We start from the raw sequence: 13,202 nt of genomic DNA, 5'->3' as shown, positions 1-13,202 counted from the left end.
CAAACACCCCCAAACACCCCAAACACCCCAAAAAATGTTCTTGTATTCAAATATCATGCTAACAAACAGGTCAAATGACAACCCCACTTTGCAAGGAACATGTCGAGCACATCAGTTTGAAATTTTTATCACAATTACTACAAAATGAATTTAATGTTGACAAAACTCTATCCAATAGATAGAGATAATGGTAGGGATGTTTATTTCTGTTTTTTTTCTAACATTTATATAAATATAAAAAAGTATCCAGACACTTTTTTGTAGGTGGGTTTACCTATGACACAGTAAATCATAAAAAAGTTATTTCCAAACGCCTTTCAAGAAATTCAATCTCCTTATATTAACAGTTAAACTGTTTTGCTTAGGATTTGATGATTTTATCTACATACCGTCATTATGGATAATTGAGTTGGAATCAAATTTATTATAGTACACAAAAAAAATAAAATCATTAGAACTTTTAATGAATAAACAGGTCTTCTGTTATGGAACAGGCAGAATCAGTAATCTAACAAAGTGGCTTTGGTAATTTTGATAAAGATGCAGATTGTGTAATTGATTGAACAGGCAAGATTATCTAAATATCAATGTTTACTTTATTAATGTCATATAAAATTATTGAAGTGTGAATTTCGTTCTTTTATTGATGGTTTTTGAAAAGTTTACATTGTATGAACTTTAAAAAGTATTTACTTTGTAAAGGAGGTTAATGGAGTGTAGAAAGTCGATGGATGCCTACAACATAGTGACCACCTCACAGTGTGCTTGCATGCCAAACACATGATTTTTCCTCATGATAAATCTTGACAGCAGTAAATTTGATGCAGCTATTCAGTTTTTCAAATAGAACATACTTTTCTAATTACTCTCTGTACCTGGTATAGCACTGGCATTATTTTGACAAATGTCGCTGGATTTTGACAACCTAAATTGGACAACCTAAACATAGGAAAGACTTGGAACAGTTGTCAAGAATATTAATGAGTCGGATCAATATTTTAATTGACATGTCAAGCATGTGTCTGAGCTGGATCAGGGCTTCAACAGGTATAGAAAAAAAACACCATATGGTGTAAAAATAAGGGTACGAGCTCTCATTAACGGTCTAAACGCACCGAGATATCGTTGTACATTTGGGGGGGCTGTGGGTGGGATTGTGCAATTTAAGCGGAAGTAGTTTGTTTTGGGAGAATTATTTGTTTACACAGGCATATCTCCATGTATGCAGAACATGTGTTTGGGCAGGGTACCTTATTAGTTTTAATGAGTTACTAGCACAGGGCTGGCACTGTACTGGAGTACAAACAATCCCTTGTAAACCTCCCACCCACCAATAGACCATCTGCAAAATGTGCAATTTGAAAGAAATAATGAAAAATTTGTTGACTTCTTATGTTTTAAATTTCAAATTGAAATATAAAATTTTAAGTATTTTTTAATTATGAATAGAAATAAAGGTGTTTAGCTTTTATTTCTTAATTCAAAGTGATAATATATTGTCAGAGGTCAACTGTCCTTATGTAAGCAGCAATGTACAAAGATCATAGCATGGAATTGTCATGCTGTGATCTTCGTGCATTGCTGCTTGTATAGCAACAGACATGACCTTATTAGCTCCCCTGGTCCGCAGGATCAAGGTGAGCTTATCTTGTACCGTTACATCCGTTTTCCTTATCTCAACAATTTCTTCAAAAGATTTCTTCTGAATCGCTGATTGGAATTTCAAACAAATTTGACTTGCAGCATTATTAGGTATTGAGGATTTGAAATAGTACAAGAGGAGGGGCTGACCCCTTGAAAGGCTGAGGGACAGGTCCAAAAAGGGGCAATTTGACAATATATAGCTGTAAATAACTTCTTTATAGGGATTGAACTGCGTTTTTAGGTCACCTGAGCTTTAACTCAAGTGACCTATTGCTATCCGTTTTCGTCCGTCATTATCCGTTAACATTTTACATTTTCAACTTAAGCTGAAATACTGGCAAAGGGATTTCAGTAATATTTCATGGGAAAGTTACTGACATCTCCCTGACCAAGTGTTGTTATTTTTCAGGTTGATCAGAAATCCAATATGGCGGCCACGGTCGCCATTTTGAAAAACTATTTCAAACTTAACCCTTATCCCGCCATTCACTCATGTGTGTATATACACACCACTGCTGTGTATACAATTTGTGGTATACCTCCCACTGCCAAATAAACAACAGCTATATTAATCAAAATTAATTATCTGATTAAACCAACAATAACTTTTTATCTGTATAGAATCCAAGAAAATATATATAAAGTGTTTTGTTCAGGAAGACTTCTTCTTTTCACATCAAAAGTAATTTTGGATATACCACTTACCTTTCCCGAACTACAGGTTAGAAAAGCTGAATTTTGTGTGTATTTTGTATGTAAAAAAGATGATTTACATCTAATAAACAGTTTATTTATTACCATCACCTGAAAAACAATTCCAAGTTTCATAATCAAAAGTACTTAGTATTCTGTCGTAAGAGTCGTCCGTATATTGACGTCAAAAAGAAGAGAGAGAAAAATGAATAGGGTCGCCGTCACCTGGAATATCTTTGTTCAAATCGGGCCGTCCCGTGAATGGGGCATTTATGGAGGTACGCTGTGTTGTTGTCGTCTTCAGGAATGTCCACGCCTTTATATTATTGATCAAAGTCAATATCTTGTACGATTTCTGCGTCACGTAGTAAATCTTCAGTTCCGAATCCCTAAAAGTCATTGTCAAATATATCGCTGATAATCTACAGTCGTTCGATTCATCTTGTGTCAGTTTGTCGTCCGCCATTTTTCCGCGCTGTCAACAAAACCTTGAATCTATGCTCTCGCGGTCATGGTGGCTTAGTTTATAAATAAACTGTGGGTATCACGTCGGCAGCCAATGAAATTAAGGTATAAACAAATACGTCATCATTTCTAAGTAAAGCTAGCAGTGATTTTCTCACCGCAGTTCCGTACTTAAAACGGCAATCCCGGAATCGACATATGCCACGATCGGCAGTGGAAGGCATGTTTTGCGGAACGACATATGCCGCGCTTGGCAGTGGGAAACGGGTTTATAAAAACGACATATACTGCACTTGGCGGGATAAGGGTTAAAGTCAAGTTCTACTGGGCCAATTGAACTGAAACTTTGTAGGAATGATCGAATCATGGTCCTGACAAACTGTTGTTATTTTTCGGGTAAATCAGAAATCCGATATGGCCGCCACGGCCGCCATTTTGAAAAACTATTTCAAACTTAAAGTCAAGTTCTACTGGGCCGATTGAACTGAAACTTTGTAAGAATGATCGAATCATGGTCCTGACAAAGTGTTGTTATTTTTCGGGTAAGTCAGAAATCCGATATGGCCGCCACGGCCGCCATTTTGAAAAACTATTTCAAACTTAAAGTCAAGTTCTACTGGGCCGATTGAACTGAAACTTTGTAAGAATGATCGACTCATGGTCCTGACAAAGTGTTGTTATTTTTCGGGTCGATCAGAAATCCAATATGGCCAACACGGCCGCCATTTTGAAAAAACTATTTCAAACTTAAAAACGAGTTCTAATAGGCCGATTTAACTGAAATCGGTCTAGAAATGATCAGCTCATGGTCCTGACAAACTTAAGTTAACATTATACTTTACTATTTTGTACTCAAATTGGTACATACAACAACAAAAATAAATACTGTACGACTCTGGTGACCGTTTAGGCCCATGGGCCTCTTGTCTTAATTTTCATGCCAGTATAAACGCAAACTGGTTACATCCAATTTAAATCAAATTTTAAAAATTCTGTTCAATCCATATATATTTTTTTTACATTTTACTATAGAACAATTGTTTCATTTTATTTATTTGTTCTTAAATAATTTATCAATTTACTGTGTTTTGTATATGCAAGGTCCTTTAAACGACATTGGAGGAACAGCCCTATTTAAATAAAATTGGAACCAATAATTAACCGTAGTCATTTGAGCCTTTGACGCAGGGGCATTCTCCATGTTATCCGAAGCGAAGCGATAAGACTCACTGAACAAGGTTGATCTATGACGTCATAAGTAAACCATGTGTTACGTCATGAGAGTTTTTGCTTTCATACTCGAATGAAATGCATTTCTGCTGGTTATGTTCATATAGTGGGTTACTATTATCAGATGGTGTGCTGTTCAACTAGCCTTTTTTTCATCTGTCATCCGTCCTTAAACAGTTCTTGTTATTACCATTTCTCAACAAGAACTTGACAGACGTTTCCCAAATTTCATATATAGGTTCCTCTTTGCTATTTCATTTAGAGACTGATTGATGGAAAAAGATGGCTGCCAAATGGTCTTCAAGAATTTTTAAATTTCTGCCAGAGGGGCCATAAAGCTGGTCATCCAAAACCAATACGGTCTATTCAATTTTGAATATACCAGAATATTATTTGTGAAACTGCAAAAAGGAAGGTACTGAACTGTTTCCAAAACTATCAATGTTTTATTTCAACTTTTAAAATTGTAATCCTCTAAATTAATATGTTTATAGGTCTACCATGTTGCTATGAAGCGCCGGCAGATTCGGAGTGCAGGAACACATGTATCAAGGGGATACAGTTACGATACCCAGAGAACGTGTTCATGGAACAGCTGGTTAAAAGTTGTGGCGTTCCTAAAATACACAGTGTAAGTTTTGGAGTCGATTAGAAAATCATTGATTTCACAAAATTCTGCTTTAATTTAGTAGAGCAGATTTCATGCTATCTTAACTCATTCACCCCTGAAATTTCATAATGAACTATTCCAACCTTTGAATTGGGAGGGTTAAAATGTGTCTTCAGGGGTTAACAAGTTAAATATGAACCTATATTTTATATAATTATCATAGTATTCTCTATAATAGGGAAAAGGTGTAACACAGGTTCAACACAAATGGATAAAATCAGAACTAAAAAGGAAAACGCAAAAATTAAATAAAACACACAGAAACCAAGATGGCAACAAAACGAAAGATCAGTATGAATCCAACAAGAAAAAAGTTTATGTAAAACATGGAAATTATTTATCAATGGTTATTTATAAATATCAAAATATCTGTTTAGGACCCGCTATGGGCATGTTTCTTGCTGAACACCAACATTGAAGGCGATGTAGATATGGAAAGAAACATCATAGATGGCGCCAGGCTACAGTGCTGCTCTAAAGCTAACACCCTCGCCTGTCGAAATCTTTGTTCAAGGGTAAGTACCATGTTTGTAAAACTGGCAGTCCTTGAATAGGTCATATGCCAGTCACCAGTTATGTATTTAGAGTAGTGTGTTAGGTTGACTAATAGAATCTTCCCCTACCTTCAGGGTGTAACAGAAATCTCCAGCCCGAGGGATGATATTCTCAAATGTCTTACACGAGGCTCGACAGAGAAATTTTTCAGCCCGAGGGATGATATTCTCAAATGTCTTACCCGAGGCTCGACAGAGAAATCTCCAGCCCGAGGGATGATATTCTCAAATGTCTTACCCGAGGCTCGACAGAGAAATCTCCAACCTCAGGGATGATATTCTCAAATGTCTTACCCGAGGCAAGAGCCTCGGTTAAGACATTCAAGCTCTTGCCTCGGGTAAGAAATTTGAGAATATCATCCCTTGGGTTGAAGATTTCTCTCACACCCTTAAGGTAGGGGATGACTGTTTTTCTCCCACCCTGCTTCACTCACAAATCTACTGAAAAGCGGTGATTGCATGAAATATATAAGTGTTGATTGCAGGTTTTTCCAGTAAATCTAGAGTTGTCTTCCATGGGCTGCTACTGTTGATGTGACGTCAATGTATTGATGACGTGACGTCATACTATTGTCATGACTGAGATTGCGCCATTCTCTGCACAAGGTTATCTTCCCCTAGGGGGTGACAAGCTGATCTTTTTCGGCTTAAAAGGGAGACACACCTGTGAAGGCTGGGAGAAAAGGTTGTCATACCCATATAGTGTTGTAGTAATAAAAGGCAAGAACATTTTAATGAATCTTCTGATGACCAGATAATAATCAGTTAGTAAAAAGTTTGTACATAGGAGGTTCCAGGTTCAAATCCCTGCTTGGCTGTCACAATTTTCCTGTCCAGTCAGCCACAAGTTTAGGAGTGTTTGAAAATGTAGAATGTTACTGGTAGAGCAGGTTTGACTCGCGAAAGTCATGTGACCTCTTAACAGAATCATAGAATAAGGTGTTCGATAGTTCTTACCTAGTGGCAACACTAAGAGAATGTATGTTTTTATGCGACATTTAAGGAATTTGTTACGAACAATTTATTTTTGTCGCATGTCTTCATATTCAATTTTTGCTGTATTGAAATCCTTTTGATGTTTATAATCCCTCACCATCCACAGCGCTAATCAAGTAAGAGCCCCTTTCTGATTCCCAATTATATATTTTGTTGAAATTATAAAGTCCTGAATCTTAAAACATATAAAGGCTGTACCTGAAAAACAATTTCATTGTCTGAAAAGTAAGAAATGAACAAAATAATTATCATGTCAAAAAACAGTTGAATAGCACTAGATATACACAATTACTTTCGCCAAGGTTGTCGCCGACTTATTAAGTAATCTTTGTTTCAGACCTTCAGTACAGACTGGGCTAACACGTGGGATGATTTTAACACTAAGTGTCAGAGTCTTGCTGCTCCAGTACTCGACGTGATTATGGAAGGGCCCATGCTTTCCTGTATGGCCGAAGGTCAGTGGGCTCACGTTTTAGGGTCATCTTCGGGGGTCAAGTACTGCAAAATGTTCACTTTTTGTTAAGATGGGTTCTAGCTGACTTCCTCCGATATTTCTCAGTTGTTAGAAAGTTTGTTTTTTTTTCCATTATAAAGAGTCTCCCTCAGTTAGATGCTATTGATCATACTTGGCCAGTAGCATGCTGGGATAAACAAATTACGCATGTGGTACCAAGTTTCTTCAAATGAATGACTGACCATTTTCGAGGTCACAGTATGTTAAAATCTTTCAAACAACTTCTTTAAAATCTTTTAAACAATTTCTTCTGACTAACCAGAAAGTCAAAGTCTAGGTTTGGTGATAATATTTGGCTAGTTAAAGTTTAACGCTGAAGCCACATACTTTTCGTTGTATGATACAGGCCAGCTGTTTGGACTCTAACTAAGGCTACAGAGGATTTTCTATCACTGTCAAAATGCAGATTACTCTGTTCGCTTCAGCAAGATCATATTTATAGTTGCAAGTTAATGAAAAAATTGTCAAAAAAAATGTATCCTGAATTTATTTACCTATTTAAGCTCCTATAAAACCTTATATTTGGGTTTTAAATTTGAACGATGAAAGAACCATGAATGATGTCCTTGTAGAATGTTAATACAAGTTGGTTCTGTTGTACAGTGGAGGAGCCGTGCCAACTAGGATGTGACGGCCTCAACTTCTGCTCCAATTTTAACAACAGACCTACGGAGCTATTTCGGAGTTGTAACACGCAGACGGACATAGCAGCCCGGGAGAGCCTAACCAGCTGGCAGAACGGCACCATTAGACTACCTCAGATGTCCATCCCAGTCAAAGGTGAGAACAAATGGCTGCTGAGGCTGACAGCTTCACCACCCGTATCAAACTAGGATCTCAGATCCAGCTGATTAATCAGGTGTTGGTACAGATGGTATACACTAAAATGTGACATTTAACACCGGCATTTCTGATACATCTACAACTTCCCTATTTTTTGGAGAAATCAAAAAGTGCTACAAATTTTATCATAAAAAAAATCAGTTTGATTTGTTTTATCTTTATTCTTTAGTAATTCCAAATTCCCATTTTTTTAAATTTATTTTTTATTTTTTTCATTTCTTCAATATTTTAGGTGAAAGATGTAACTATATACATCTGGCCAGTGGTATACTGGGATGAAGTGCTATCAGGATTGCTCAACCAAATAACTTTGACCCATTTTAAATGTCACACACAGGGACTAGATGTGCATTTAGAAAACTTCCTCTGAATAACCAACTTCCTCTGAATAACCAACATACCTAAGGTCATGCTATTTAGCCAGATTTTCAAGATATAATGACAGTTTTTGTCTGTTTCAGATATACGGGAGTGTGAACCAGAAACGTGGAAGGCTCTGGTGTGTGCCCTGCAGATCAAGCCGTGTAATAGGAGAGCCACCCCACTACCTCTATGCAGGTAATATCTCTCTCTGAAATTTTTTACGATCTTATATATAGTTCCACCATATTAATATGATTGTATGTATTAGGATAAAAGTTTTGAAATTGCTGGCACTGATACTGTCTTAATATTATATATAAGCATTCACGATTTTTCACAACTCACCAGAAAATTGTACATAATAATAGATTAAGTTCAGTGTTTCATTTCCTACGATGAAAGTGAGGAGGGGAAAGGGGTTATCAATGGTTGGAATAGTTCATTATAAATATCAGGGGTGAATGAGTCAAAGTTCAATGTTCTCAACAGGAAACACCCATCTTATTCTATTTCAACATTAAATGGCATCACACCTATCCTTCAATTAATTTCAACTGCAATACCCTATTTACATTGGCTGATAATGATATTGACGGAAATCATCTAAATGTGTCAATTAGAAAAAATTTCGCAAATACTTTGGAATGGTCTAAGAACGGAGCAGAACAGGCTGACATTTTATGTGAATTCTCCTATGAACGTGATTCTGATCGGGGAGATATTGTTGGGTTTGATATAGAAGCCATCTATTGTAATCCAGAAGTCTTTAAAATCCTTCTCCGACCATCGGGATTAAGGGATTTTATCCTGATTTAGTCTGGAGCATCCTTGGGCCAAGTTGACTCAATTTTGTATAAGCAGTGGGTGTGGTGTCCCAGGGGGCAGAAGGGCGGGGCACAATAGGAGAAATAGAGGTAAAACCTTTAAAATCCTTCTTTGACCATCATAAAATTAAGGGATTTTATCCTTATTTAGTCTGGAGCATCCTTGGGTCAAGGGGACTCAATTTTGTATAATTGGTGGGTATGACCCCCCTAGGGGCAGAGGGATGGGACTCTGTTTGAAGTTTGTTCTCGCTCTATCTCAAGTACTGGATGGATCTTTCTGAAATTTCATATGTACTTACAGCACCTACCATGGAGTGCTATATCTTTACTTCATACCAATTATTGTAAACATATTCAGGTGAGCAATACAGGCCCTCTGGGCCTCTTGTTATATTTACATTTGATCTGCATCCTTCTATTGCAATGCAATGAGAAGGCAAATGTTGTTATGAGACTATAGCAACATTTTCTATTGTAACGTCATCAATCTCTTTTGTGACGTCATCAATTTCATTGTGTCAACACTTGATTTGCTGTTAAAAACTGTTCAAAATTACTAAATAAAGCATTTAACTACTATCAAAATGTGAATATAAGTCATGAATATTTTAGCAAATATTGTTATGGTCCTATAACACAAATTTCTATTGCTGACAAACTTACATAATGCCCTACTGGGCTTTAATAATTTTGTCAACAATAGCAATGTGTGTTATAGGACCATAACAACACTTGCTAAAACAGTCATTGCTGAAGTAAGGTATATGCTGTATGCTGATGTAAACCTAAAATGTTAAACTAGAGAATTTCCAGTATACATTATTTTGATTTGGAGAGATAAGATTTGACTGACATCTTTACTTTTCCAGGGAGGACTGTTTCCATATACTGAACCAGTGTGTAGACCACAGTCGCATGAAGCCCGGCCACACCCTTCAGCTCCTCTGTAACACACTCTCTCCAGGGGACTCCAAAAACGGAGACTGTATCTCTGTCAAAAAATACCTGTGTAAGTATTCTCATAACATAATTTACCCCAGGCTCCCCGGTGCCTGTATCTCCTTAAAAATATAGCTGTGTAAGTATTCTCATAACACCATTTCCCTTATACTAAGCTATAGACTCTCCGTTGCCTATATATCTATCAAATATTATCTCTTAAAGTACTCACTGACTGCCAGGGACTCCAAACATAGGGCTAGTATCTCCACCAAATAGTGTACATATCTGTCAAAGAAATATCTGCCTCCAGGGGACTCTGAACACAGTGTCTGTATCCTGTCATATAGTTTTGGCCAAAATGCTGTATGCCTACCGAGGATTTCAAACACAGTGCTTATACCCCTGTTAAATGTACTTGTATAATAACCCTGATAACTCTCCTCACACTCCTATACATACAGCTTCTAAACGTTACCGGAGGAGCCATGTGACCTGATGCCATGGTGTGACGTCCCTAGTACGTCCGTCTTGCTTGAACTTATTTGCCCACCCTCATCATGATCAGATGGTGGGCTGATCAGGTCACCCTTTGCTTGTGATCTGTCGTCTGTCCTTAAGCATTTCTTGGTATTGATATTTCTGAAGAAGCTTTCAGATCTTTCTCACATTTCATATGAAGTTCCCTGTGGTCCGGAGTTGTACAATAAGTTCATTTAGACTGATTTGGAAAAACAATTAGCTTTGAAATGTTACTTGATTAAAAATTTTACAATTGTCTCTTTTAGTGTTTTTTACACAGCTTTTTTTCTGTGTTGTTAATTTGTGTTTTATGTTGATGTACAGCTGAGAGTCCTCACAAGCACTACGGACACGTGATCACAAGTCCATGTAACCCAAATCCTTGTGACGATAACCAAGTGTGCTGGATCAACCGCCGTAAATGTCGGCACCCCGAAGTTTGTCTCCCCTATGTCTGTCACAATGGTAAGTTAATATGCAAATGTTTCAAAAAAGTGGCAAGCGGGATCAACCGCCATAAATGTAGGCACCCTGAAGTTTGTCCACAGTGTGTCTGTTGCAATGGTAGGTCATCAAGCAAATGTTTAGATATAGTGGTCTACAGGATCAACCGTTGTAAATGTAGGCACCCATAGGTCAGTTTCCCCAAAGTATATTATAGAGGTAAGTCAAAATCCAAATATATAAATTTAGTGGTTTACTGGATCATCTGGCATAAATGTAGGCCCACCCCTGCCTGAGCTCTATCTTCCCACATATTTGTCACAATGTCAGCATCCCAAGATTTGTTTCCCGTGTAATTTTGACAAAGAATTAAAAAAGAACGAAATTGATCAGTGTGATATTGTTGATTAATCCTAATTCCCTTCGTTTCAGCCTGCGGAATGGGAGCTGTGACCAATATGTATGTTCCGAAGAATACCTATGTTCGGATCCCGGATGCAGAGAAGGATCGGCATAGCAACGGACAATGCATGCACTATCGTGTGTGTCAGTGCAGACACCATAACAACCTTGACAACTGTAAACGTCTTCCTTGTGTCAACCGCGATCCTTGCAGCTCCAGTAAAGGACCCAAAAGTAAGTTGGCCTAGTTCTACTGAAGTTCGTGCCAACCCCTTTTGTCCTGATGGTAACATTTATTGTACCTCCCGCAACAAAGTTTATGGGGGGGGCGGGGGGGTATATTGGAATCAGCAAGACTGTCTGTCTGTCACTAGAAAAAGTTTGTCCGGACAACTCCTTCTAAAGTAATGGACCAAGTTCAATGAAACTTTCCAGATATGATAACTACCACCTGAAGTTGTGCATCCAGGTATTATTTTTTTCCATTCTGACCCTTTTTTTGTCGGGTTCTTGTTTCAGAACATGGTGAACACTTCCACGATGACTGTAATCGCTGCATCTGTCAGTCTGGGAGGCGCCTCTGTACTCAGCATCGCTGTCCTACAGAACCAGGCTCTGAAGGATTGACCAGGCTGCCATGTGACTGTTCCCCCAACTTTGTGGCACAATGTGGAACGAATGGGAAGACTTATCCAAATAGCTGTATGGCTCAAAAGTAAGACTTGAATATCATGAAAAAGTCTGTATATCTTGGTATGTTCACATTTTTAAGTCGTGTTATGTCACAGAAAAACTGTTAATTTTAAAATCAGACTTCTTCTGGTTAAATAGTTTAAATTGTGAACATTGAACTTTCGTTTCATGAAACATCTTACTAATTTTTTTCCTTACCTTAAATTTTACCAATTTCAAGGCATGTCTGGGTTTTTTATGCACAATTAACACCATCTGTTAGAAATAATAACTCACAAAAAATTCTTTGTTTTTGCTCCCTGTTTACTTGAATACAATTTGTAATTTTGGTTGCCTATATAATGTTTGACAAACTTTGTTTTCAAGGTGTGCAAAAATACGAAGTCACGAACTAATTGCGGGGACGTGTTCTAGCATTGATCCCTGTGCTGACAATCCTTGTGGCGATGAATACAGGTAAAATCACAGAAACAATTAGTATCCAAATATCTTCAACTATCTTGGAATAGAGTTTCGATCCTAACATTTATGTTTCAAGCTTTATTCCTCTAGTCATACTGAAATGGAAAGAACCAGACATGTTTTTGATTGAATCAGAGTGTTGTGTTAACTCATTCACCCCTGAAATTTCGTAATGAACCATTCCAACCATTGAATTGGAAGAGTTCAAATGTGTCTTCAGGGGTTAATGAGTTTAGGTGATATGAATATTCAGTCATTGTAAAATTATATGTACAATGCCACCAAATGTAATAATATTGGCATTATAAAGAGGTTGGCAATATATGGGAAGGAATTCAATGTAGTGAATAGGAAAAGTGGATTTTTTGGCAGACGTAGGCTAGATTGTAAATGAAAACAAGACATTATATGGAGGTACTGTATAACATTCGTGGTTTTTTGTGGTTGCTATTGAACCACGAATATAAATACAACGAATTTGAATGATATACGTGTCTTCTATTTGTAAATATAGGATATCCACAAAAGTTTGTACCACGAAACGATCTAAATAGCTTCAAGATACAAGAATACTTATTTACAAGATACAAGAATACTTATTTACAAGATACAAGAATATTTATTTAACGTCGTATACCATAAAAATAAAAACATTAGCTGGGTAGAGCTATTTCTTCGACAAGCTTCAAACCACGAAGGAAAGTATCCACGAACATTTCTATTATACAGTATTATTATACAAACTAAGTACAAAGGGCGATGGTGGGTGTAAACGGCATTGAATCAATTCTTGGTTACATTCATCTTAAGATGCTACTTGACAGAAACTTTCCTGTATCATGTTATCATTACTGACCAAATATAAGGTTAGACTCTATAGATAGTCAGTCTTTGTATTGTAGGAGCCTTAGATATTGAATACTGTGAAAACACTAATTTTC

General features: G+C 37.1%; 1 protein-coding gene across 1 annotated transcript in view; it reads left to right on the top strand.

The window, feature by feature from the left end:
- Positions 1 to 13,202, top strand: part of LOC110448505 (reversion-inducing cysteine-rich protein with Kazal motifs-like) — a 97,683-nt gene that overhangs the window by 77,328 nt on the left and 7,153 nt on the right. The window contains exons 8-17 of the mRNA XM_021494778.1: positions 4,527 to 4,663; positions 5,080 to 5,217; positions 6,590 to 6,707; positions 7,370 to 7,546; positions 8,071 to 8,167; positions 9,669 to 9,808; positions 10,585 to 10,725; positions 11,137 to 11,340; positions 11,626 to 11,821; positions 12,166 to 12,255. Of these exons, the coding sequence (XP_021350453.1) occupies positions 4,527 to 4,663; positions 5,080 to 5,217; positions 6,590 to 6,707; positions 7,370 to 7,546; positions 8,071 to 8,167; positions 9,669 to 9,808; positions 10,585 to 10,725; positions 11,137 to 11,340; positions 11,626 to 11,821; positions 12,166 to 12,255 (1,438 nt within the window). The remainder of the gene's footprint in view (positions 1 to 4,526; positions 4,664 to 5,079; positions 5,218 to 6,589; positions 6,708 to 7,369; positions 7,547 to 8,070; positions 8,168 to 9,668; positions 9,809 to 10,584; positions 10,726 to 11,136; positions 11,341 to 11,625; positions 11,822 to 12,165; positions 12,256 to 13,202) is intronic.

This window comes from Mizuhopecten yessoensis, unplaced genomic scaffold, assembly GCF_002113885.1.
Source record: "Mizuhopecten yessoensis strain PY_sf001 unplaced genomic scaffold, ASM211388v2 scaffold4105, whole genome shotgun sequence".
NCBI lineage: Eukaryota > Metazoa > Mollusca > Bivalvia > Pectinida > Pectinidae > Mizuhopecten > Mizuhopecten yessoensis.
Note: the sequence above shows the minus strand (reverse complement) of the source record. Positions and strands in the feature narration are given on the sequence as shown.